Raw genomic sequence first — 26776 nt, 5'->3', positions numbered from 1 at the left:
TAAAATAAATGTGAACAAGCTTTTTTAGTTCTTAATTTAAGCTTCAAATCGTGTTTAAATTTTTTATGATGTATAGACTATACAGAATCATCCACTATTGCTTTAACACGAACTTAATATAACAAACGGTATTTGTCATCAATTTCTTGAAACATAATTTTATTCCATTAAAGAATAATTATGTAGAAATATTTTTCAACCTGTATTTGTATATCGTAATGGAATATTAATAACAGAGTAAATTTAAAGATACTGGTCCTGGTAAATAGTCATTTCGATTTTAAAGTATATTTTCCCAAAAGAATGAGAGAGAAATTTGTGAGCATGAATACGCATACATGTCACAATCACATTCAATAATTAACTTATGTTAGTTGAACATATTACAAAGTTATATCAAAATACTTACTTTGTTGTCAACAATTATGAATGGAATCGTAACTTCATCTTGAATATCTGCTTAGAGAAACTTTAATTTCCAGAGATTAAGATTTTGAAAACTAGTTTGATTGTCAACAGCAAAGTAAGTAAACAAATATCAGATCCTCGATAAAATGGTGTCCTTAATGTTTTAAATCTCTCTATATTAATATTAATGAAATATTATTTTCAATGATAACGAAATTATCAAAGTTGATCGCTCACAGATCATCGATAACTGTATCTGCGTAGAGTTTTAATAAAGTTTTTAGATAAATAAATCTATTCAATCGTTAGCAAAAATCATACGCAGTTTTTCTACCCAATCAAAATATTATAACCATCCGTCAAAGAATAAATATTATTTCTCACTACTATCATATACGCATATGCACCTGAAAAATTAGTCGGTAACATAGATCTGTACACTTTTCTTATTATAACCCAGGTAACACAGGGGGCCTATTCTGAAAAAAAATTTTAGCACATGTCATAAGCATTTATCACATCTAAAGTGATTAATTCTATGGTAAACTGAAGTGACAAACTGATTTACCACCAAATTTTTTTTCAGAATAGGCCCCCAGTGACAAAGGAAAAAATGTTCGTACGCGCGTTACAGTTGATTAAAAAAATTTTGTAATGAATGGTTCGGATAGGGCTTGGAATGAGTTATAAAATGCATTTTGCGAAATTTTTTGATCACTTTTATCTCACGTCCGAAATAATTTCAAGGATAAGAAAAAATTTTGGCATTTTATATCAAAAAATCATTTGTAAAAATTAAATAAACAATTTTATGAAGTCGTGAAGTACATATTTTGAAAGCTCTTTCCAAGAGATATATAAGATATATATAAAAAATTGGCTCTCTGTACGTTATTTCATATCAGAGATAAAAATTTGTAAATTTGACTGATTTTGCTAGAGTAGGGGGTATAAGTACGTGACCGGCAGTATACACAAATTGAAAAAAAGGACGTTTAAAAGTATTATTACTATGAATAAGATTACTTTGAGATTTTATTTTCATATCTTTATTTAGAAATTACATTTTTTGTGAACAAAAGAAACAGAAAATGAAAATGATGTATTGGAAAGAAAGTTTTGGCATCTATTCAATAGCACGACCAAAATTAATTTGTTACTGTATTTGCCGTGTTTGTATGCCATTTTTGCCCTTAGATTGCATAAAATAAAATACATTTTACATTTGATGCGTCCAGGGCAAAGAAGTCTCTCTCTCTATCTACCCCCCCCCCCCCCCCCTCTCTCACACACACACACACACACAGGATTGTAAAATCATTATTGCTTTAATAAAAGTTGCAGTGTGCTTATCAGTCATGTTTGATTCCTTAGTTTATAATAATTACGATAACATTACTTTGTATCGACGAAACATATTTTTTTGTTTTATTTCAATAAATCTGCATTGCCATAAGTGTAAAAACTGGCTGTAAATATTAATAAAAACATTTTTTTTCAAATGATCTGTTCATGCTCTTTGTAAATAATAATATTGATTTCATTGTATGAAGGTATATCAACTTTTCGCAATATAGTAAATTTTCGCAACTTTTACTTAATGAATCGAATGTAAAATATATTCCAGAATAACTTGTCTCGAACCGCTACAACGGCTTTAGATAATAACAAAAAAACGTTATACTATACTCGTTATGCTTCATATAAAATATTAGTACTAAATTGAATTGAGTTGGTAACACCACACCATACCAAACACACTACTTTCAACAAATATTGTCGGAAACACTGCAAAAATTGAAAAAAATAAGCTATGCATAGCCATTGAGCATCGCGGTTAAGTATGCTTTAAACAATTAATCAAACTTTTACTTTTCTATTTACGAAATCTCAAGCTGAAAAGTTTGATTCAAGAAGCTCAAAAAATAAATAAAAAAGCAAAGCTGTAAATGAATAATTAACTTATTTCAATCATTTCTGCATCCTCAACTCCATTGAGCCTGAAAAATAGAGTTCAGTTGAAAAATACATTAAAACATTTCAATATAATGTTAAAAAATAACTGTTTACCTATGGTTTGATACGTGCGAATTATGCAAATTAAAATGATTACTCCGCGGAGAAAAACTGCGTATATTATTTTTTCGTGGACTTTTAGCATTCACAATTCGTGGTTGAGACATATCTTCTAATATGCTTGGTGCAACATATGTGAACCCCTATATAGAATAGTAATGCGATTAATCGATTGCGTTAATCTTACACTATTATTTATGATTATTACCTGAAAAACTTTATTAGCAGATTCACTAAGAGTACATTCGGCTGGAGAATCTATTGGCGCTGAGGTTGTAAATCGTTTGTCAAATTGCGATACGTCATCTTCACTTGCCAAAGTTGGCTTGAATGGCGGTTCTAACTTTCGGAATATGACGTCGCTCCAATTAATATGTTTGAAAAATTGATGAACTTTAATTTGTTCTGCATCTGAAGATCCAGAGCCTAATCTCTGAACTACCTGTCTCTAATATAATTATACCAAATTACAATATGCACTTACAACAGAATAACACAATATCACTCACTTTTAATAATTTTCGAATAAGATCTCTGGCATCTGGTGTAAGATACTGTGGAAGAATTAGCTTGCCTTTTAAAATTTTTTCAATAGTGCTTTTCCTATTGTTAGAAGTAAATGGTGGCTGCAATAAAGCATCGTTATAATAATAAACTGCTTCTTTGAAAACTTGGAAAATACTTACAGATCCAGTTAACATGTCATACATAAGAGTGCCAAGACTCCACCAATCAACAGCTTTACCATGTCCACTTCTTGTTAAGATCTCAGGGGCCCTGACAAAAAAGTGAAATTAGTAACCCAATAGTTATTTTTCTAAATAAACAAATTTTGCAAAAAATAGTACAATACGATACAAGTGCGGAAATGTAGATTCTTATCTTGTGTGGCGTTTACTCCTGAGCGAAGCGAGGGTGGAAAGGCACACTTGAGAAACTCTTTCCCAAACATGTGTCGTACCGTATTTTTTTATACGACGTACAGAACGTTTTATGCGTTTTACGTCACACGTTCGGCAAAAAACGTGCGTTAATAATTGCACTTTCAACACGTCATATAAAAAAATACGGTACGACACATGTTCGGGAAAGAGTTTCTCGTTTCGTGTGCCTTTCCACCCTCATTTCGCTCGGGAGTAAACGCCACACGAGACAAGAGTCTACTTTCCCGCACTTGTATCGTAATGTACTATTTCAAAGCTGCGCTTAATGCAACTTATACATTTAAAACCAAAAATTAATTTATGGTGGATAATATGAATTATTTGATCTTATTACTCACATATATTCAATTGTACCACAGAAAGTGTGTGTTACTACACCTTCTTGTATATGTTCTTTACAAAGTCCAAAATCAGTCAACTTAATATGTCCTTCTGCATCTAACAGAATGTTTTCTGGCTTCAAGTCTCTGAAAAAATGACCAATGCATTCTTTTCCCTCTTAAGTCTTGTATATTTTCATAAAACTATTTACCTATAAATAATTCCTTGCAAGTGTAGATGTTGTAGAGCCAATATTATCTCTGACAAGTAAAAGCTTAAAAATATTACAAATATTATCAACTCTGTATAAAATAATCAGCAAGCTTTTAAAGTTAAGAACATAATGGCAATGATGATTATTTTACATTATAACTCGCTTGCTTTCAACCTTATTATTTCATTCTAATAAAAACTAACTACTTAAAGAATGTCAAGGATTAGTTACACGCTTTTTCAAAATAATAATATATTCTGATAATAATTTAATATCAAAATGTATATTTGAAATTTAAGTTTTAAAGAATGGCAAATATCTATATTTTCTTTGTTAATACAATTATTTCAATTTAGAATACTGCTAGCTCTCAATTAAATTAATTTAAAAATTATAGTTGCCGTTATGAATAATTTATCAATTATTGGAATTTGGATTTATTTTAGATATTAACTTTAATATATAATTACCAAGCAGTATCTTCTAAAAATATTCCTTCGTCGTTTAAGTGGCGAAAAAGTTCACCACCACACATATATTCTAGTATCAAATATAATTTTCCACCAGTTTGAAAGGCATACATAAGATCGACAATAAATGGATGCTGTTAAACATACAAAGAACATATAAGAATGTAATTGATGCATATAGTTGATAATTTTTATACCTTCACAGCTTCAAGAATATTCCTTTCTGCTTTGGTATGAGCAGTATCTTTTTGATTTCTAATTATTGATGCTTTTCTCAAAACCTAAAAAGAGCATAAATAAAACTTAACTTGTTTGAAAACCAAAACCAGGTCTCATAAAAGATTATTAAATAGTCAATTAGTGAGGCTCTGTTCACTTGCTCTCGTTCTTTAAATAGACAGATAACTGTTCATAATAGATTTCAGGTAGAATTTGGATATATTTCATATAATAACTCATTCATAAGTTAGATTGTAATTTTCAGCCAATATATTTTAATTGAAAAATCATGTCATTATAAAATGTTTACCTTCATAGCAAAGATAGTGCCACTATCATTTCCAGTTGTTTTGCGTACTTGAAATACTTTGCCATAGCCACCTCTTCCAATAACTTTGCATAATTCAAAATCTTGTGGTCCAACTCGTTCTCTTCCCTGATTAACGTTCTGTTCAGATATTGCAACAGCTTCTATTCCTTCAGATCTGAACAAAATAATTAAGTTTAATAATTGGATTTATAGTGTTATGTCCAGTTGAAAATCAATTTACAGCTAAATGAAAAACTATATTGAAAACAATTTGATAGGTATAATTCTCAAATGATTTATAAAAATATTCCTTGTACTTCCATAAGTTGGAAAGACAGTGACAGGAACGCTAAAATATAATCTATTGTCCTACAATTATACATATTTTATTTTATTAGTCAATGTCATTAAAAATTGAAAAGGCAAAACATAACAAACTTTATTTTCTTGTTCCTGTCTATTTTTCCAACGTATATCTGCTTCTATAAAGAACCTTCAGTATCTTACAGGAATTGATACTGTTTGCTAATAAAACAATAGTTGTTTAAAGATAATTGTTAATTGCAGAAAAATGAAGTATTACAATAAAATATAAATATTTTTAAAACTGTGCCTTAAAAATACCTACTCTATGATTTCATTGACGTTTGGATTAGCATTGTACTCTTCCTAGAATAAAAATAATATTTATTCTTCTTATGATTTTTCAGCTTAGTCTATAATAAATTTTTTCTCTACAACACTTCAAATGCATAGAAATAAAAGATTATCCAGATAATGAATTTACCTCGCTTATTTCAATAACATCATCTTCAGAGTCATCTTTTTGTATGACGTCTGTATCATGTAATTCAATATCAAATACTGCAGCCATTCTGAAATAAAAACTGTCAACAAAGAAATTCCCTCACTCAAGCTCTTCTTCTACTATAAATTAACGTAATATGTAACTCTTGAATAATTGCACCTATTAATTTTTAACTCGAAAGTTTATCAAGCATAATCAAATCTAGAGATCAATTAAGTCTTTATGGGTTTCAAGACACGTTTTCCACTCTACAGGTCTGCTCAAATGTAACCGTTGTAATCTAGTACCATAGTAACCTATACGTCACCGATTCTTGTATACAAGTCAAGTTAATTTCAAATAAAATTTTTAATCAATCTTTTCAGCAAAAGAAAATTGAATAAAACTGCAAACAAACTTAATCAATGTGAACAATTGCGACTCCTCCCATCACTTGAACCATGTCATACTTCGGACATGAACCTTACACGACATTCGACACGCACACACTTACATACCTTCACTCACAACATATACTTGAAAGTTATACTTATTATAACTTTTAGTATTGGGATGGAATCGGAAAAACTAGCATCAGTGCTCCTAGCGGCCGAAATCGCAAGCCGTGAGAGAGATTCGCGCGAGAAGTTTCTACTTGTGTTTACATCTGAAAGTGAGAAGACGATTGTTGATTACTTAGTTATTTATAGTTACGTAACGTATTTTTTGCATAAAAAGGTAAAAAATTATTTTTTAAAGATAACATATCTTATAAACTTCAAAATTAAACGTTACTAACAAAAAGCAATCTTGCGCTTATTGTGTGAGAAACTCGTTCGCGAACACGCGTTGACACTAAATTAACTTTCTATGTTTTTCTTTCATATACAAAAATTATTCACCGTACAAATATATTTGAGATTGCTAAACTAATTAATTTGTAATGTTTATGGATTAAAGCTTTGGATATCACAAGTGAAACAAAACAACTATTGAAGAGTTTGTTCAAAGCATTTTACTCCCAATGACTTTTTTTTAAGTGGTAAATAAACGATTACCGCAAAACTTATTTCATATGAGATATAGCTCATAATTTCTAAATTCCTTTTTTTTTAATTTAAGGATCCACAAAAAGGTTAAAGTAAACAAATATTCCTTCAGTAAATTTACCGTCGCAGCAAAATTCCGATTACATATTGCAGCAAATAAAAAGAGAAAAAGAGTGCACAGAACGTTGTGAAAGACGCGTATTAAAAATCATTAGAAAAAATGAAGTAGTTAATAAACTCTGCGACAAAGATAATACGGAAAATATAGATTTTTACAAAAATGATTAAATAATAACACATTATAATGACACTTACATAAATAAATACTGTTATAGAATAACTATAGTTAATGCACAGTCATACGGACAGCTCGTTTAGAAACCTCTCTCAAGCTTCCGATATTAGTCACTAGGAGTGCTGATGCTAGCTTTTCCGATCCCAATACAGTATATAAAATCTGCATCAGCTGCGCTTGCGCCATATGGGACATAGAATCACTGATTTGATGTGATTCTATGCCAGAGCCAACGAATACACAAGTAGAATAGAAATATAGAATGCAGAATTCATTCCATTTTGGAAATATGAGAATCCACTCTGTAAACGTCCTAATCCCTTCTATAAACTCCCATTAATCTTCAAGCAAGACTGACAAGAGTTAAGACTTTAGATTGATGAATACCTTGGACTCTTTGGAGTAATCTCTGCAGTATGCATCACTTATTTAGGGTCTGTGAAAGGGCGTACATTTTGAAATAAAAATTTAATTATTATATTAATTGTAGTGATAGACAGTTTTTTATTCTGGCAAACATCTGGCAAAGTGGCAATCAGCTGCTAGTGGCAACACTGTATAATGGACCTTTTATCAGTTTTATAAAAAAATCCAACGTTGTCTCATTATTAGATTTCAATTCTGATGATACTTGAGTTATAGTTTATTTATTTATTTTCTTCTTTTAACATCGATTTTATTTTATATTTGTGTATTTGTATTGTTAAATTTAATTCAATTAAAAAATTATGGTCGTTAAGCATTTCGTAGAAGGTTATGAAAATTTTATTAAATTTGTTGAACAATTCACTGCTACTCAACCAACATTTGTTTTGTACACTGGATCAAAACTACCCGATGGCAACAGTTGGTGTCCAGATTGTGTTGAAGGTAAGTGCACAGTTAATATTTACTCAAATATAAAAATAGTTATATTTTGGATATTCATTATTAAATTATTAAAAATATTTCCAGCTAAACCAGTTATAGAAAAAGCATTTAAATCCGCTCCAGAGTTTTACAATTGCGTTGTAGTGGAGGTTGGTGACAGGCATTTGTAAGTAATTATTTTATTTCTTTTATAAGTACATACATGTAAAATGCACATGTACTTTTAAAAGCCATTGTTTATGTGTATTTCAATTTGATTTGCTTACATAGTTGGAAAGATCAAAAATGTCCATTTAGAGCTCACCCTAAAAGTCAAATAAATGTTCTACCAACTCTTGTCAAATGGGGAACTCAAAAACGCCTAGAAGGTAATCAATTGTTAGATAATAACCTCATTGAAATGTTATTATTTGAAGATGATGAGTAAAAACTGAACAAAGTATTTTATATACATATTGTTGTCATATTTTTGTAAATAAAAGAATTACAAAAGATACTAATTAGTTCCTTATAATAATGATCAACCAACATTTTATTTGTGCATATATCCCCTTTTAATCCCACAATAATAAGCAGTGAAGTAAATATTGATAACTTTTAAAATGCAAAAAATGTACAATTATCTTTATTTACATTTGTTTAGTAAGAAAAAAGTTAAAATTTTATGATTTTATTATTGTTGCTTCATCAAATGTTGTTGATGGAGTCAACCGTATATTGTAATGTATTTTTTTATTACGCAGAAAGCTGTAACTATTATCAAAAATTACAAAATCTGAAAAATTAACAAATTCTTATTACTTCATTTAACCGATTGTAAAATTTTACTTATATTTTTTTATTTATACAACTTACAATTTGCTAAAATTTCACATGTAATAATACCAACTTCTTCATGTTGATGAGTAGAGACTCTGTGAATAGGAATAATTTCAGTTTGTAACCCATCATTTGTCTTTTTTATTATTCCAAATTTAATGTCATGGTCTTCTAAGTAGAATTCCCAACTAGAAATAATTGAATGAAAAAATTGAATTCATTGCTAATCTCAAGAAAAAAAGATAAAAATAACTCTTTTTACCTTAATAATAAACCAATTTCGTTTGACTGAAATTCAAGTTTTAATTTATCTCCTTTTTTCACAGTCATTGTCGTATATTCATTTGCTTTGTCCTTTTCATTTTTATTTATATACATACTTTTTGGAATTTTACCTCCTTGGCATATCTAAAAATAATAAACCACATAAAAAAATCGTACATTGAAATTAATGACAGTATTTAGACATAAAATACTGTATATTAAGTTTGTTATTATTAGTATTATTATTATTAGATTATAGAAACGAGAAATTTCACGCTCTTCTTGAAAACAAAAGTAATTCAAACTTTTATCTTACAAACAAAACTATTATTATTATTGTCATTATTATTATTATTATTATTATTATTATTACTAATAAAAAATGTTATATAAATTGATCGATATTCAGTGCGGCTGGATTTGTTTCGTACAGATATCTATTCGATTCTGTACGATTCGGTTCCACACGAATTTTTAAATTTTGTTTATTAATCATAACCCGTTTTTATAATCATCTAAAAAACATAAAACAGTATTTTTTTTAGAAAAAAAGACACTATTAAATACGTAAACATTTTATAACAAATTTTTATTAAAATATCGCTAGTCTAATTTTACATACAATTTTTTGCATAAAATATTTCTGTAGGAATACATAAATATTTGAAAGAATTAATATTCAAGATTTTACGCATTATGAAAAATGTAACAATTATGTCATTTAAAATATTCTGTACCATTTTCTGTAGAAAGATAGAATTTAGATAATATTTAATCTTTCACGAAAGTAGTATTTATAAATAGAAAGACATTATGTTAAAAGAGTCAAATGAAAAATTTTCTACTAATTTAAACTTCAGAATGAAAACTCGATCAGAGGTTTTTGGGAGTCATAATCATTTTTTCTTTAATCTAATAAATAAAATTTTACAATTCTACCATTTTCATTTTCTTTCATTTCAATAATAAATTCTAAAGCATTGCTTTGTTGACATTTTCGAGCCATGTGCGTGGAATTCTCGTAGTGCGCGCGAGAGGAAAAGAATGAAGGATAGAGAGCATGCACAATAGAAAGCGACATAGGCACCAGTCAGTGCTAGTTTTTTCGCTTGGCATGCATTTTCGGCTAAAAATTCTAAATTAAATAAACGTTAGTAATATATTTTATAAAAATGTATAAAAAAGTTCGTTTTCAATCAAAGTATATAGAATCTGTATTTGTACGAAATAAATCCCGCTTTCAGTATAGTCTTTTATAAATGTAATTGTAAAGTCTTGCGAAATTACAAAAACAAAGAGTTACAAGAGTACAGTTACACCCAATACTTTAAACAAAAACTATTTCAATAATCAGGTCCTTTATTAAAAAAATATCGAATAAATTGATTTTCTTAAATTAATGTAAACGTGAAGTATTTTTTTCAGCGTTAAAAATTCTTCAGTGTGCTTTGGTATGTGTTTTTTGTTATTTGATTTGATACTATTTTTATTGTCACATTGTCATCATGTTTGTATAACCAGTTGGATATTTTTTGAATAAAGAACCCGATGAGGTTGGAAGAGAAACCAGCGAAACGCTGTAAGAAGAAATTGAGTTGAGATAGTTTTTGTTGAAAATATTGGGTGTCACTTTTGTAACTCTTTGTTTTTGTAATTTGGCAAAATTTAATATGATTGAGAGTAATAATACGGTTAATTATTTGTATATTGTAAAGCTTTGTTAATAATTTGTTTTGTTTGAAGTCAAAGGCAGCTTCTATTATTTACAAAATCACTTTAATTTGTATAGAAACTGTATGCATATTTCTTTTTAGTTTTTTAACCTTAGATATTAGTTTTGGGTTCCCATCATGATCAACTAATGTTCCACCATAATGAACTGGTAATTGATCATCTGCAATCATTTGCAATATTACAGATTTCCATTTTGATGGATCAGCTTTATAAATTTGAATCTTTGATATGGTATATTCGTTCAAAAATTTTTTAGCTATTGAAAATGCAAATGCAAATACTTTTGGTGCTGTAAAAATAAAATATATTTTCAATTAATATGACATTTCTAATAAAGTAGTAACAAACTATAAAATTTTACCATTGATAATATAACAAACTTTTAATATTTCTGGATAGTTAGATTCATACATTTGAATCAAGGTAAGGGCAAGTTCACCAGCTGTAAAACGTTACGTATACGTTATTAAAAAATTATCGCATTAATATATTGAGTCATAATGACAAACCTGGACGCCACATATATTGTCGAAGATTAAAATTTTCCATATCAAAAATGACAGTGCATTGACTAGCTGCCAACCCATGTTTTTTGCATTGTTCTTGACAAATATCCAAATAATTTTCCAACAATTTTATTGTTGCTTTAATCACTTCTCTCTTGCTAAAGGCATGCAATATCCCATATAAATCTAGTCCAGCAAATGGCATTATAATAACTGTAAAAATTTAAGTATACATATATATCTACTTAGTAATTACTTGTATTCATGTATCTGAGTGTAAATATCGTTATTTCCTGACATTTCATGAGAACAATTATTTTTTATAGCTAATGATTTTGATCAAGTACCCTAAAACACATCTAAGTATAAATGTGAAGTAACTCCTTAGATTTGATTGCACTTGTTCTCATTTTCGGGTGTATGACGGGTTGCTGTAATGCAGCAATAGTGCATTACGATACAAGTGCGGGAAAGTAGATTCTTGACCGATGCGAAAACAGCCCGACACAAATAACATTTTATAAAAAAAAAATGATCACATCTCACGTATGTCTAATTATACTTCTCGAAAAAATAATTATTTGTTATTAAAAAATTATCACATCTCATGTATGTCTAATTATACTTCTCGAAAAAATAATTATTTGTTATTAAATAATTATGTACCATTATCTTTCTCATAAAAAATAAAAAATATCGTTATCGAAAATTCACCTCCTATTTATTCACATAAAAGACATAATTAAGCAAAAATAAATTCACAGAAAAATTGTACCTTCTGTAGTCTAAGTTGTACCATCAGTACGATTCTATAAATTTGTTTCTAAAAGAAATAATAGGACAATTACAAATTACCACTAATTACAACTTACAAGGATGTCATCCGGAAATGCACTTTGCGCAGACGTAGAGCTTTATAATTGTCCTATTATTTTTTTATACGACGTGTGAAAATGTGATTTTCAACGCACGTTTTCTACCGAGTGTGCGGGAAAGACGCACTTTGTGCTCGGAGTATTGTAAAGAAATAATCAAACTGGACCGTTACACTTTTCTAATAAAAATATTTTGATGAAACTTATTTTACCTCAGAGTACTAAGAATAAGCTTTCATATTTTTAGGTAAAAGTTTCAAAATCTAAAATATATAAAATATCAGTTCTGATGTAAGAACCATCGCTAGATCCGTAGGATGTTTCCATTTCCTATTTCTTATACTAGAACCTATTCTCATTTGATTCAGAGTATTACACTTAGGTAGGGTGACTTAGTGAATACTTTGAGGCAAAAAAAGTTTTTGGACATACTAAAAAAAATCTTCTAATTTTCACTATTCAACACTGCGAGTTAATTCCTTTAATATACTCATCTTAGTCACGAGAATTTCATCGCTAGGCGCAGATGATTGTAAAGTGTTATAAACTAAGAATAATATGAATTCAATTTCACTAAAAGCGTGATCAGAAATAAAAATAATAAAAATAAAAATGTTTCAAGTAGCTACTATACATTTATGTTTGCAAAATAATTTGATGCTTATCATTCTATCCCATTTTTATATTTTTCTGATCAGCCATATGTTATCATAGACAAATTAACTTATCTCGGAATTATGATATAGATTTATTTCATATCGTTTTAAAATCATACCCGGCGCTCCATCCTTATCGAACCCACTAAGTCCATGAGGAAGATAATCTATTAGCAATTTTGGAACTTCCCATTCATTCAGCTTGTCAACATCCCATCGCTTTCTCCATTCCATTGACTGAAATCATTAAATTAAGCGAACAAGCAATTGCAGAGTGTGCCGTTTGTTATTATTGTAATGATATTTTTTATGAAAAATTAAAAAAAAACAATTAAACTTACATCTCTTAACATTTTTTCTGCAGCTACAAGGTCCCATTTTCTAGCTAGAAATAAATAATACTTATTCCACGAGATCTCATTTGAATTATACTAAAAGTTATAACCTATTATATTTTTGACTTCTATAGAATATCCGGATTCATTATTTCAATTTATTGACTAGCTTGGAAAATGTCCCTTTATTAGAAAAATGTTGATACCATTGCTGTGTTAATTATTCAAATATTAGTTTGTATCATTAATATGCTTCTATTAGTCCGGTAGAATTAGCAGGAAATAATTGAAATCATGGATGTGAGTTGAAGAAGGAATTTTATTAATGGAATCGTTTAGGAATATCGTAGTAATTAACGTACCACAGTTTGCACCTCGAATTACTGGGTGCGTTTTTCAAAATAAATATTTAAATGAAGAAAGTGCCAAAAATGGCCTATTCTTCGACACATTTTCTTATTTTACTCGTAAACCATACAACAAACGAGAAAAATGTGTAAAACCAATATTGTAGAACGTGCAATTTTCAATAAAATACCGGAATTGCAGTTGACAATATCAATGGACCTTAATGATCATTTACTCTTTAAACGCTTTAATTTTTTACAAATACAATCATAAAAAAAATTCATTCAATATATTCTTTTTAGTTACCGAGTTATTATGTTAGCTCATTAAAAAAGTCTATATTTGAGAAGCTTTTCTGCATTGACATTGTCTCGAAAATAAGCCATTGATACTTATCGTGATTTTTTAAATTTTTATATCAAATTAAAAAATAAGTTAAAATTAGTTGATTAGAAGCAAAGAAAAATCAATGTAAATAGTGCGCAGTAATTTTGAACTCGCCAATTCACTTTTTCGTCGTTGTGCCGACTTTCCCACACCACTGCGACTCTCACGCCGGAGAACGGATTTCGCGTGCGTTCGCTTGTCTTTTTCATGTAATTGCACAATAACTGTACGTGTAACGTATTTTTTATTAAAAAATTTATAAAGCATTCGATTAAACGAATACGATCGTACTTTTTTTTTGCGAAGTCATTGCTTTATAGCGAACTACATATACTAGACTTTGGAATTCAATAACTATATATAAAATAATTGAAACTCAACGTTTGAGGCATTAAAAGTTACTTTTTTCCAAGTACTTTACAATGTACTTTTTAGATTTTAATTTGAGCAATTGAACGCGGAAATATTCGATTTGTTATTTACGTAAAAATCGGAGTTTTCGTTTCAAAAATCGTACGAGTTGGTTAATATTAAAAAAGTATCGATTAATTCACGGAATATGGTAGTTTAAACTTCAAAGTATATTTAAAAAAATCACGGTAAGTATCAATGGCATATTTCCAAGGCAGTGTTAATGCAAAAAAACTTTTCAAATTTGGACTTTTTTAATGAACTAATGCAATAACTCGGTAACTAAAAAGAATATCGAATGGATATTTTATGGTTGTATTTGTAAAAGATTAATGTTTTTAAAGATTAAATCATGATTAAGATCTATTGATAGTGTCAACTGCAATTCCGAATACAAAAATTAGCGGAGACGGTGTAGGTTGGCCGACTTTTTACATTTTTACTTTTTTCTGAAAAAACTATGAATTCGATATTAAAATACAAAGTACTCCCTAAAAAATGCTCCGCCTGAAGAGTACTATTTATTAGATATTTTCAAAATTAACAAATTTTTATTTTGAGTGCTAATAATTTCCAAACTTAATTCTTTCCGCTCTAAACGCTGCTTTTATCTGACTGACAGTAAACACAAACATTCCTCGTACTATTCTACGTCACTGATATCAATCACAACGCGAACTGTCGTTTCAATCGCGAGTTATTATGCCGTTGGTCAACTTACCTCGTCGACCAACCTGCCCCAGTCTCTAGCTGTTTTTTCGCGTTTTCTGTTTTTTTATTTTGCGGCTACAGCTGAGGCAAATAGAATTGTCCAACTTTGAACCACGGCATTTTATTAAAAATTGCACGCTCTACGACATTATTTCTATACATTTTTCTCGTTTGTTGCATGGTTTACAAGTAAAATAAGAAAATGTGTCGTAAAAAAGGCCATTTTTGGCACTTTTTTCATTAAAACATTTATTATGAAAAACGCACCGGAAAATTCGAGATACAAACTATGGTACATTAATTGCTACAATATTTCTGAGCGATTTCATCAATAAAATTACTTCCTGAACTCACATCCATCATTAACTACATTATTTTACTATACTATATTGTCTTGTAAAAAGTTCGGTTTAATTTATTTATAGTCATTCATATAATTTTTTAGCTTTTAAAATATTGATTCTAATGAAAGATAATTTTTTGTGATCTGAAAAAGAGGAATAACAAATATTTTATTTGTTATGCAAGTCTTTACGAACTATACTATTTTGGCGCACCGTCCACAATAGTACATAAATTATATCCATCCAGGAAGCAAAGTAGCCATTTTTGCGCCCATGGAAAATATATACATTTTTTCCACACACCTCCGTAATGAAATGACTATGGCATCAGCACATAGAAGTGTATAATTGTCTAAGGCCCTGGTCACATCTGCGCATGTGCTTCCGTACAAAACGCACAATTCCAGTAGAATCACTATAGAAGTTTGAGATAATGCCAACATGATGCTAATAGCTGATCAAATAAACTAAACTATAGGCGTTCAAATTTAGAAATGTTCAGTAATCTTATAGTTTGTTTAGTTCATTTGGTCAACCGTTGGGACTCCCCTTACTCCAGCCCACAAAGTGTAATGGACAGTGAAAAAAAAATATCATTCGAAATATCTGTAATTGAACCCTCCAAAAGTGATCATTATTTTAATTGAATGCTTTTAGTTGTCCCAAAAAAATTAAAAACTATGTACATGTTTTGGTTTTTTGCAACTGCAATATTTTTAGCAATACTTAATATTTTTGCAAAGAAACAAAACAAAAAAATTGAACCCTTGCTCATTTTAATTGAACCTCTTTTACTTTTTTAAAATTATTAATATACATGTCAAAAACAACAATCTTATTTTCATTGTATGTACTTACTAAAAAGATTAGTTAACGCGCATGCATTAAATAAATTTTAATTACACGACATTTTGTTTGGACCATCAATGGTCGCTTCGAGAGTTCAGATCGAGAACTGAAATAGAATCATTTATTTTTATGGTTTTCAATGGAATTTTTTTAGCAGGGACGCTAAAATAACGAGAGATATCAATAAACGTTAGTATGTTTTATTAAACATTAAAGTGATATTCAATTCACTACTGGAGTATTAATCAAAACATTTTGATGACGCATAGTGACTTTTCTTTGATTGGCAAAATAAAATAGAACTAAGCTTTTTTAATGACTTCGATGCATTTGTACGTGTTTGTACGAGCTTATACGCACACGTATGCGCATATGTGGCGGGGGCCTAAAAGTAAAGTGTTTCGTGTAGGCGTGATATTTTACAACATGAGATGCAGCAGAGTGTATCAAAGGACATATCGTGCATGAGCGGAGTACTTTGCTTTCAAAAAAAAGCCGCAGTGGCTTATGAATTTTCCCGTGGTTGATGGAGGTCGTGTTAAACCCCTAAATTTTCTAGAAGTATTTTGACCTCCTGAATTCGAATTTCGAGGGTGTTTAGCTGGACGAGGCGAATTTCAATTGTTTATTCACAATTTAATTGTTTAAACTACTATTTGGTATAACGGCTCTCAGTTAGAGAGCCACACCGACATTTAACAATTAATTAACTTTGCTTTCAGAGATCTTATTGTGTTTTTCGGTACTCCGTGCATATAAACTCGATTTTATGCAAGTTTGAGAAATCGATTATGCATAAAATCTCATTCCATACACGTCGTATCGAAAAATAAAGTTAGATACATGTACGAGAATCATTTCACTCTTGTGTGGCCTCTTCACCCTCGTTTCGCTCGGGCGCAAAAGTCCATATGAGGCTAAAATTACATTCTTGCACAAATATTAAAATGTACTATTGTGATGTTGGCCATGTGCACCTAAACATTGCGCAGTGGTTTTGTTTTCCCTACTAAGAGGACGTACAGTCACCACTTTGCGTGTAGTGTGCAGAAAATTATTATTTTATTTAATTTGTATTAATTCTATTTTCTGCACTAGTATCAAAATGTACCACTTTAGCTTTTCTTTAGTAACCTAACAAATTTTCAATATTACAATAATTAAACTTTAAAAAAAGTAGGGGTTTCCAATATTCTATTTTGATAATTTCTGCATTAGAAAAGACAATTACTTATAAAATAATACCTCTCAACCACCGTAGAAGGAATTGATCATCGTGAGAAGATTTCATGACATCTTGAACGTTCCGTCTAAACTGCAATATAAATTGAATTTAATAATAATAAATGATTATTAAAATACTATTATATTTATTTTCATACATTTCGTGGTGAAAATATGTCGCCTAACTTTATTATCATCATTATTAAATATATAATAATATTGAAATTGAGGTACTGTCTTTGAATATATTACATTTGTGCATATTACGATATTACCCAATGATGTCAAAAGAGGTATAAGTAATTTTTCCAAAAAGGTCGACTTCAACTTTATCTTTTTGCAATGATTCGTAGTTATGCTTCAATCAAGTCAATATTCAAACGGGATCATCTCACTAGCATATACCTCTTCAAAAGGGTCTACCACATCGAAATCGGTTGATTCGTTCCAGAAATTTGCCAAGTACTTACAAAGAACCACCTCCTCCTTTTTTTGAAATTAGCCAAAATGCTCTACATCAGCTATAGCTATGTATTTATCAATTGATAAAACGAAACCGGATAATTTAAATAAGAAAATATAGAGATATTATACGAAAATTTTATAATAAATGGCATTATTTCCACAATACCATTAATCCATTACGGCCGAAAACGTCACTTACAATACACCGGTCTTTGAAATGTTATATCTAATTCTACAGGTGTCAAAAAATTGAGAAGGTCTTATTCTGAAAGCTTGGAATAAGCCCTTTCCAATGATGACCTTGAACTTGTGCAAAATTATTAGTATTTATGAAAAAGTGGCACTTAACCCATTAACACCGAAAAAGCCGAAAATCTCAACTTTACTTTGCGTTTATTTTTGAAGTATTTATACGTCAAGAATATGTCTAAAAATGATTTACTTTATGTTTTTGGGGTCGCTCTACAAGATTCTAAAATCAAAATGATGATTAGATTTGAAGAAAAAAAAATATGGTGACTTTTTTCGAAAAAAGCACTGAAAAAATTGTCGAGAAAAATTAAAAAATCAAATTTTCTATCAAAATAGCATGTTTTTATTCAACAAAATGAAAAACAAGTTTGTACAAACATTTCAAACTTTCGAAATATGACCTATAAAAATTAAAAATTCCAAAATGTACGTCTCAAAATAGTGGCGAAGTAGAAATGTCTTTTTTAACTTCAGAAGCGTTTTTCTCGAAAACTAAAGACTTTCGCGAAAAATTTCTAGGAACAAAAAAGGTAAATTCGGAATCAATTCGTTAAAGATTTCAATAATTTTGTTCTCAAAAAAAAAAGACTAGCGAAAAATTTCTAAGAACAAAAAAGTCTTAAAATTAGTCTAGGAACAATATCAAATTTTTTCAGAATTTTTAGAGATATTTTTGGAAAGTTGGATTTTCCGGATTTTCTAAAAAGTCGAAAATTGTCTCAAAAAAATCTGAAAAAATTTGATGGTGTTCCTTGACTAATTTTAAGACTTTTTTGTTCTTAGAAATTTTTCGCTCAAGTCTTTTGTTTTCGAGAAAAACGCTTCTGAAGTTAAAAAAGACATTTCTACTTTGCCGCCATTTTGAGACGTACATTTTGGAATTTTTAATTTTTATAGGTCATATTTCGAAAGTTTGAAATGTTTGTGCAAACATGCTATTTTGATAGAAAATTTGGTTTTTTAATTTTTCTCGACAAATTTTTCAGTGCTTTTTTCGAAAAAAGTCGCCATATTTTTTTTTCTTGAAATCTAATCATCATTTTGATTTTAGAATCTTGTAGGGCGACCCCAAGAACATAAAGTAAGTCATTTTTAGACATATTCTTGATGTTTAATTACTTCAAAAATAAACGCAAAGTAAAGTTAAGATTTTTGGCTTTTGCAGTGTTAATGGGTTAAACAAAAAAAAGCATGAAGTTTTCACTCTCTTTTTTGTCAAATCCAGTTTTCAAAGTCTTTCCCGTTGGAAACCGACTGAAAACTTTTTCAATCGGTGGAACAAAAGTCTGAACTTTAAGAAGCCATAGTTTAAAGATAATTTTTTTGAAGTAGTATTTTCAAAATGGCATCCGAACTGCAAATTTTTTCAAATTATTCGTGAATTTTTACTTAAAAAATATAAATTCTAGAATAAGTGCCAAGAGACAAAAAGTTCTTTAAATCAATCAAAGAAAATAAAAAAATTGTTCAAAATGCTTTCGAAAAATTCTCATGTCTTTAGTTAATTCTAAGAACATTTCATTCTTATCAATTTTATCTTTAAACGTACTGTTTTTTAATAAAATTTCTTTAGCAGCAAATAACGTCTTATTTTTTTATTTCTCGTTTTCGCGACTTCTAGATTCCTCATATTTTCGCTGAAAATATTTCAAGTTCGGATTTTACACCGAGTCCGCTTGTACGATATCGGGTCCGAGGACAAACACTCGACCGACTAAATCATTGGCGTACTAAAATAATAAACCGTTATGTGCTTTATTCTGTCGATGGATGCAGTATTATACTATTTACTTCTATAATAGAATATCTAAATTTTCAGATAGCGTGAAAAAATGCCTAAGCGTAAAGCACTTGAAATTTCAAAAAAGGACGATTCTGAATCAACTCAGGATTCGAATGCGGATGAAAATGAGTATGTAATAATACCTGATTCAGACAACTCAGGTTTTAATAAAGATTTTGAATCAGATGATGAAAATTTTGAGTCAGAAATTTAATTTCCAACTTATCATATCAATCTTTTTCATAATTATACAGAAACTTAAAAAAAGTTAGAGCCACATCATAAGTTTTCATGGAATAATGGAGAAAAAGTTTTTTCTGGGAGTTTAGATGATGAAGTACTGTTGAGTGATGCCTTGCAGAGCAAAATACTCTCGCTATCACTCGTAGATTATTTGAACTTTTTCTCTAGACTAGTATGGACGCGCTTACTGTGGACTAGTTGAGCTAATATCCTGAACAATGCAAATTCAAATTGTGAGCCCTGGTCTGTTGTAATAATTTTAGGGCTACCAAAATGAGCAATCCAATGGACGAAGGAAATCTTGGCTATTGATTCAAATAAGATATTGGTATGGTTATAGGTTCCAGTCATCTCCAGAAGCGATCTATCGTCGTGACACAGTAGCGAAAACGACTTGACTCTGGAAGAGGTCCAACAATATCTATGTGTATATGATCAAATCTAGTGTCTGGTTGTGTAAACGTTGGGGGAAGTTGGTACACTTTTGACTTTTGGTACTGTATACATTTATGAGCCATGCTACAAAGATCTTTATGCACGGAGGGCCACATATAATGTTGAATTACAATGCGTGAAAGGGTTTTTCCGCTCAAGTACGAAGAAGTGTGAAAAACTTCGAATACTTGCTTGCGAAATTGTTACGGGACGAAAGGTCGTACGTTTGTAGTTAACACGTCTAATGATCTTGGACCATATGACAATTTTGTAACTCGAGTGACGTGGAATTCGACTTCAGCAGTTCCGTACTTTCTGTGTCCAAGCTTTGAGCTTATAATTGTTAATGTCTTTGCCAACTCCGTGAAGTCAATGATGTTTGAAAAGCGAAGTGCATCGACACTTGAAAATGCGTCTGCTATTGTATTTTCTAAGTCCGCAATGTGTTTAGTAGTAGTAGTGAATTCACTAATGTAGGATAAGTTTCGCTATTGTCGAGGTTTTTCATGTCTCTACTAAAACGCATAAACCGATGGTTTATAATCGGTTCGGATGGTCAGTACTGTTTTTGTACCTTCAATCAGTGATCTAAAATACCTGATGGCACTGTAAATAGCTGTTAGCTCTCAATTGTATACAAAATTTTCTAGAGAAAAATCCGAGAGTCTTCCCTTTGTCTAGCTATTCCAGCGTGTGTGTGACCTCCTTTGCATGGACATATATATATTTGTTTACGTGTGCAACAATAACTATGAAAACGTCGTACAGAAAGATTTCACGAAACGAACGATTTCGTGAAAGCAGGGGGTTGCTCGCTGATACTTAACCGATTACGCTATCTCAACACAGAATTACTGAGCAATTTTTAATATTCAAAGTCCAGTAAAAAATTTACAACTTTAGAAAATAATTATTAAATAACATCAATTATTTTATTAATTTACTAATTGATTTTCTAATCATTAAATAAAATTATTAATCTCTTATAAACTATAGTTGGAAATAATCACAGAAATATTTCAAAATATATTACAAATATATTTTAAGAAATCTTTCTTAGATATGTTAATGAAATATTTCCGGAAGCAAAAACTAAGATTTCGCTGCAAAGTTTCTGAAATTTTTAGAAAATATTTTGGGAAATATGCAAAAAATTACTACAATTTGTTTAAAACGTTGAACGGCAATATTGCACGAATCACTTCTGCAATTATTCATCGATCTTTCGTGGTATGTTTCTATTACCAAGACATTTTCATTAAATATGTTGAGCAATGTTTATGCCAGGTTTCCGCAAAGTTTCGCTAATAAATTTTATTTAACCTTTTTTATCAACGAACTGTTTTCTTAAAGCGCTCACAAAAAGTTTCTAATATATTTCAGTGGAGTATTTCCTATAACGTTTGAAAAAGATTTTGGGAGAAGTTATGCAAATAGTTACTGCAATTAGTCTGAAACATTGAACGGCAATATTGCACGAAGCATTTCTGCTATGTTTCGACGATATTTTGCAGACTGTTTCTATAAACATTGCCGAAGTATTTCTTTGAAATATGTTAAGCAATAGTTCTGCAAGGTGTTTGGGTTGGATTTGTGCGAAGTTTCATCGAAATATTTCTACGAAAATTTTATAAGTTTCTAAAATATTCAGCCATTTTTTTACAAAAATTATTTTTACAATATTTCGGGAAATGTTTTGTGAGAATATTGCGATACTGTTTTTAAATATTTTTATATTGCAGAAAAGCGTTTCTGATTGTTTGCGCTAATGTTTCACAAAAACATTTTTAACGACATTCTAAAAATTTTTCACCAAATAATTCTTGCAATGTTTCTTGAAAGTTTATGAACAGTTTCTATAAAACGTTTTGAAACTTGACATGAAATATTGTAGTGAAACATTTTTGCAATACTTAGGGTATATTAAATGAAAATTTTTAATTGGATCTGTGTGTGTGTGTGTGTGTGTTTGCGCGTGTGTGTGTGCACTCCATGATTTAACTCGGCACAAGTATATTCCCTTATTTTAGGAATTCCAATAATTTTATTCTGAAACATAAAGCCGAAAATATTGCAGTATGATTCAATGAGAGATTTTGTGTTTCAATAAAATTCATTCTGCGTAAAATATTTTAAGTACGATTTTATAGTATTCATTTTACTTAAAAAATTGACGTTCTGTTTTTATTAGTTTCACTGGGTTGATTTTTTATAACAAATAACGTATTATACAACTTCAAGCGCAAAATTATTTTATTTTAATTCTTTTCTCAAAATCATAGAAATATAAATATATTACATAATTGAGCATAAGCCATACGTGAAAAAGATTGCCTCAATAAGTATGCGTTGCAAGATTGTGCTAATTTCACATTCCCAATGCTTTTTCTGCGTCCTCATTTTATACAGGTTTACATTCTCTTTTTTACGTCTGTGCCTCTCGAACTAATAAATTTCACGACAAATAAAATAAGATTTGATTAAAAATTTGTCATTTAAATAAAATAAAAGTAAATAAACTCATTTTTCATTTGATAAAATTATAGGAAACCTTTCATTTGCCTTAAGTTAGTAACTCAGCCTAGAGTTTGCTTACTTTAATAGCTATATTTTCATTAGAAAGAATGATATACATTTTGATGAGAGGATGAGATTATACAAAGAGATGGTTTAACGAAAATAACTTTCAAAATCACAGGAATATGGAGTTTTGAAACAGCCAGTTTTATTATTTTTTTTTATGCATCTAAAGATTTATTAAAGTCACTAAGAAAAATCGATAAACTATAGATATGACACTCCCTTTCTCAATTATTATTGGAAGTCATTATTATTAATGGCTTTCAAAAATTTTCAAATCTAGCATCTCATTTTCAGTTTGATTTCTAAATCTGTTTGAAACAAAAAATAATGAGAGTTGTTCAAATGAAAATGCTTGAAAAGACAAATTTTTTATTTTTTGCACGGATTCTTATTCAGCATACCCAAAAGAATAAAAAGTTATATTTTAGACACAGTTATTGCTTCGTAAAATACCTGAAATTTAGCTGCAAAAACATAGTCTAAAAGTGACCGTCTTGGTCGTTAATGGGTTGGGTTAAAATCAATTTCGACTGCAATTATTAGTTTCTCTATTCAATATGATCTTGAACGTCGACTTGTATAGATTTCAAATTATTAATCACTTATTATACTCTAGAATGTAGAAATTTTAAAACCCATCTGATTTCATTAGCTTATTTCTGTTCTTAACCGGCTAAGTGGCACAGCATTTTTCACTTGTAGGACTCAAAATGGTAAAGCTAAAAAATGAAGCAAATCACATAATATTTCATGTACAAGGATTTTTTGATTGCTGAATTTATTCACTTTGACTGTTATGCGTATAATTTTTAAGCTCCCAATTTATATGGGGTAGGGACGCAATGAATGAATGCTACAATCTAAAAACGAGGCAAAACAAAACAATATTCGATCCGCCATATTGGATTTTGCAATTACAATGTCAAATTCTGATTTAACGAGCCCAAAAACATTTGTACAATTAAATTTATTAAAATCGTTTGAAAAATAAGAAAGTTTTTTTATTTGACTCTATCAGATCCATTTTGGTAATTTCGAGTACGCCATATTGGACCCACCCCAATGGAATTTGCGATTCTATTATTAAATTCAGATTCAAAAATCCAAAAACTAAAGTGTACCAAGTTTCTTTCAAATCGATTGGAAAACATGAAAATTATTTTATTTCATTATATATGATACAAAAACAGAAAGGGCCCGGCTTTTATATAAACGTGTACGTTTTTTAGTGATTTTCAATGGCGAGTATTTCAAGTGTATTTCTGTATCAGAGAGGGCTCATTGCCTTTAAGAAGAAAGCTTTATCATAGATATTTAAGCTTTATAACCAGAAATTATTCAAAAAACCGATACAATCTCTCATTGGTTCTTTCATTTATTTGTATTTTATTGACATTTCATAATTCAATGTAATTTCTGATGAATTTTTGGAAAAATATGTTAATCATTTTTCCAAATTTTGCGGTAATAAATAATCATTGTAATGATAATAATAATAATAATAATAATAATAGAATTTTCTCTAAGAATCCGTGTTAAACAAAATCGTAATTAATATTTGAACTTGAATTTCTGAAAATTTTTTGGGATTCTGCTAGTCATTATTCACATATATTTAATAATCTGGTATAAACATAATTGGACGATAGTTAAAAAACTTTTTCTTTTATTCGTGACATTTATAATTGAAATTCTAACCATGATAATCTGTGAAAAAAGAATTTTCGAATTAAAAATTAAAAGACTATCTGACGAAATAAAAAAACATTCTATATTCGAAAAAATAGTTTTAAAAAATATGCTTGGTGATCAATTTTCTCGAGGTAAAAAGATTTGAATATTCAAGGTACGTTCTTCAGACTCTGTTGTATACCCATTATAAGCAGATATCTGTTTATAACGCGGATATATAGTAATTGAAACAAGACAGAATCCAAACGTAACAATGCCTTACAATTATTCCGAAAAAATAAAAAATAGTTACAAAAATAATTCGTTTGCATCAGAAACAGTTTCATGCATATATAAGAACATGTGTTTACATCAACAGAATTTCGATTATACAAAATACTATATATCTTGTCAAAAAAGGTATAGGCAAACATGATAAGAGGTACTAGTTTATATTTACTGTACATAATCCTCGGAAATAGTAAGCCAAGCTTTTAATTTTTCATAGCGTCAAAACAATGTATCTTAATTGCAGATTTGACGAAATCGTATACATATATTTAATTTTACAAACAATTTTTTTTTAAATAAAAATGTGTAAAAACTGTTATTCTTTTGCTTGACCTGTAATGATGACATAATAATCATCATTGATCATCTTCCCTTCAATGCTCTACGTGAAGGCGATTTTTAAATTAAGCTTATATTTTCTGCGAATAATACTAAAATATAGAAATTGGCATTGTAAAGGTGTTATTTTAGCAAAATAATTAACATTAAAAGTCTAGAATGAAGTTTAACTTATTTTTCGTATGCTTTATTAAACAAATGAAAAGTATAAAATAATTGTTATTGCTATACTTTTCTTAATAGGAGGTTTGCTTTGACTTTTTTTTATTCTACATGCAATGACGAATATAATCAATAGGCGGATGAGCAGCACTCATTTTCTCACGAATAATGAAAATTCAATGACCTCGTTGGAAAACGTACATTTTAAAAAAGAAGCCATTTTTTATTTAGCATAGTTAATATAGCACTATATACAATGATGCGATCATTGGATAATTGTTAATTAATTATTTCAGCAGTCTGTAACCGTTAATTCACACGTTGTTACTTTCCAAGTTTTCTGACGTACCTTTGGACAGTGCTAGCGCAAAATTGTTGAATGACGAGGGCATTTTCTCACCTTCATGAGTGCAAATCGTTGATCATCTGCGAGTGAAAGTGCCATAATTATAGCTGTTCTACTTGCTTATAGTTATCCTGATTTTTCGTAATCGAACTTTAAGACGTTACAACGTTAAATTGGCCGTTTGATTAACTATTAAGAGAATTGAAGAGAGTATTTATAGACGCGAATAATTCTAACGTTGACAAGGTTGTTCAGAACTGTTATTTTGATTGCATCGGTAGTTTTTTCAATAGATCATACCAGATCAAATACAGTTATACTGATCTGTAAACTGTTTTCGTCAACGCGTACTTAATCGGGCCAAACTAATGAGTGAGCACAACTTTTAAATAGTATAGCGTGGAATAAAAACCGTTCACTCAGCTGTTGAAAGTCAATCGCAGACTGAGGCAGCTACGATAAGCAAGACTCGCAGTTCATACTCTACCGATCGCCGATCGCCTTCTCCTTTCCAACTCATATAATGCTAATGTGCAGAGACTTCAGAGTTCCAAAGTCGAGAAGTCGAATTGAAGTGCGCATTGGAATAGTAATTTGACGTAATATGATTGTCACCGTTTCCGTCATAATACTCATAATTACTTTTATCTTAAAATTATTATTACAAAATAAATAAATTAGTTTTTTAATTATTTATATATGGTTAAAATAAATTTTAACTACATTATTCTATTTCAAGAAAAACATTAAGTATAATTAAAAGTATTGTTCATTAATTTT

General features: G+C 29.5%; 4 protein-coding genes across 9 annotated transcripts in view; 2 read left to right on the top strand and 2 right to left on the bottom strand.

Annotated features, from left to right (window-relative positions):
- Window positions 1-1425: 1425 nt before the first annotated feature.
- Window positions 1426-6291, bottom strand: LOC131666843 (ribosomal protein S6 kinase beta-1-like). Of its 4 annotated transcripts, none has more exons than XM_058939822.1 (13): window positions 6268-6291; window positions 5750-5837; window positions 5591-5631; window positions 4963-5137; window positions 4631-4714; window positions 4434-4567; window positions 3961-4023; window positions 3767-3895; window positions 3171-3261; window positions 2994-3110; window positions 2693-2932; window positions 2479-2627; window positions 1426-2408 (listed from the first exon to the last, which is right to left on the bottom strand). In XM_058939822.1, the coding sequence occupies exons 2-13, from the start codon at window positions 5834-5836 to the stop codon at window positions 2366-2368; spliced, it is 1353 nt and encodes a 450-aa protein (XP_058795805.1). In that variant the 5' UTR covers window position 5837; window positions 6268-6291; the 3' UTR covers window positions 1426-2365. The 4 variants fall into 4 exon arrangements, with proteins under 4 accessions (XP_058795805.1, XP_058795802.1, XP_058795803.1 ...); XM_058939819.1 differs by lacking the exon at window positions 6268-6291 and adding an exon at window positions 5930-6256 and having other exon boundaries at window positions 5750-5849; XM_058939820.1 differs by lacking the exon at window positions 6268-6291 and adding an exon at window positions 5930-6256.
- Window positions 6292-7286: 995 nt separating this feature from the next.
- LOC131666846 (thioredoxin domain-containing protein 17-like) lies at window positions 7287-8394 on the top strand. 2 transcript variants are annotated; one of them, XM_058939829.1, is made up of 4 exons: window positions 7287-7507; window positions 7584-7963; window positions 8048-8129; window positions 8234-8394. In XM_058939829.1, the coding sequence occupies exons 2-4, from the start codon at window positions 7822-7824 to the stop codon at window positions 8388-8390; spliced, it is 381 nt and encodes a 126-aa protein (XP_058795812.1). In that variant the 5' UTR covers window positions 7287-7507; window positions 7584-7821; the 3' UTR covers window positions 8391-8394. The 2 variants fall into 2 exon arrangements, with proteins under 2 accessions (XP_058795812.1, XP_058795813.1); XM_058939830.1 differs by lacking the exon at window positions 7287-7507 and having other exon boundaries at window positions 7522-7963.
- Window positions 8395-8597: 203 nt separating this feature from the next.
- On the bottom strand, window positions 8598-26525 carry LOC131666844 (SEC14-like protein 2). Of its 2 annotated transcripts, none has more exons than XM_058939823.1 (10): window positions 26051-26524; window positions 17448-17517; window positions 13159-13202; window positions 12937-13054; window positions 11290-11499; window positions 11142-11222; window positions 10870-11069; window positions 9045-9190; window positions 8819-8970; window positions 8598-8738 (listed from the first exon to the last, which is right to left on the bottom strand). In XM_058939823.1, exons 1-10 carry the CDS (start codon window positions 26093-26095, stop codon window positions 8626-8628), a joined length of 1179 nt encoding a protein of 392 aa, XP_058795806.1. In that variant the 5' UTR covers window positions 26096-26524; the 3' UTR covers window positions 8598-8625. The 2 variants fall into 2 exon arrangements, with proteins under 2 accessions (XP_058795806.1, XP_058795807.1); XM_058939824.1 differs by having other exon boundaries at window positions 8625-8756; window positions 26051-26525.
- LOC131666845 (calcium release-activated calcium channel protein 1-like) overlaps window positions 9728-26776 on the top strand; it is a 29606-nt gene continuing 12557 nt past the window's right edge. Inside the window, exon 1 of the mRNA XM_058939828.1 lies at window positions 9728-10230. The gene's annotated coding sequence lies outside the window, so the exon portion shown is untranslated. The remainder of the gene's footprint in view (window positions 10231-26776) is intronic.

The sequence above is a fragment of the Phymastichus coffea genome, unplaced genomic scaffold, assembly GCF_024137745.1.
Source record: "Phymastichus coffea isolate CEN01 unplaced genomic scaffold, Cenicafe_Pcof_1.1 PCOF00061, whole genome shotgun sequence".
Lineage (NCBI taxonomy): Eukaryota > Metazoa > Arthropoda > Insecta > Hymenoptera > Eulophidae > Phymastichus > Phymastichus coffea.
The sequence above is the reverse complement of the archived record's forward strand: the minus strand, read 5'-3'. Positions and strand labels throughout refer to the sequence as shown.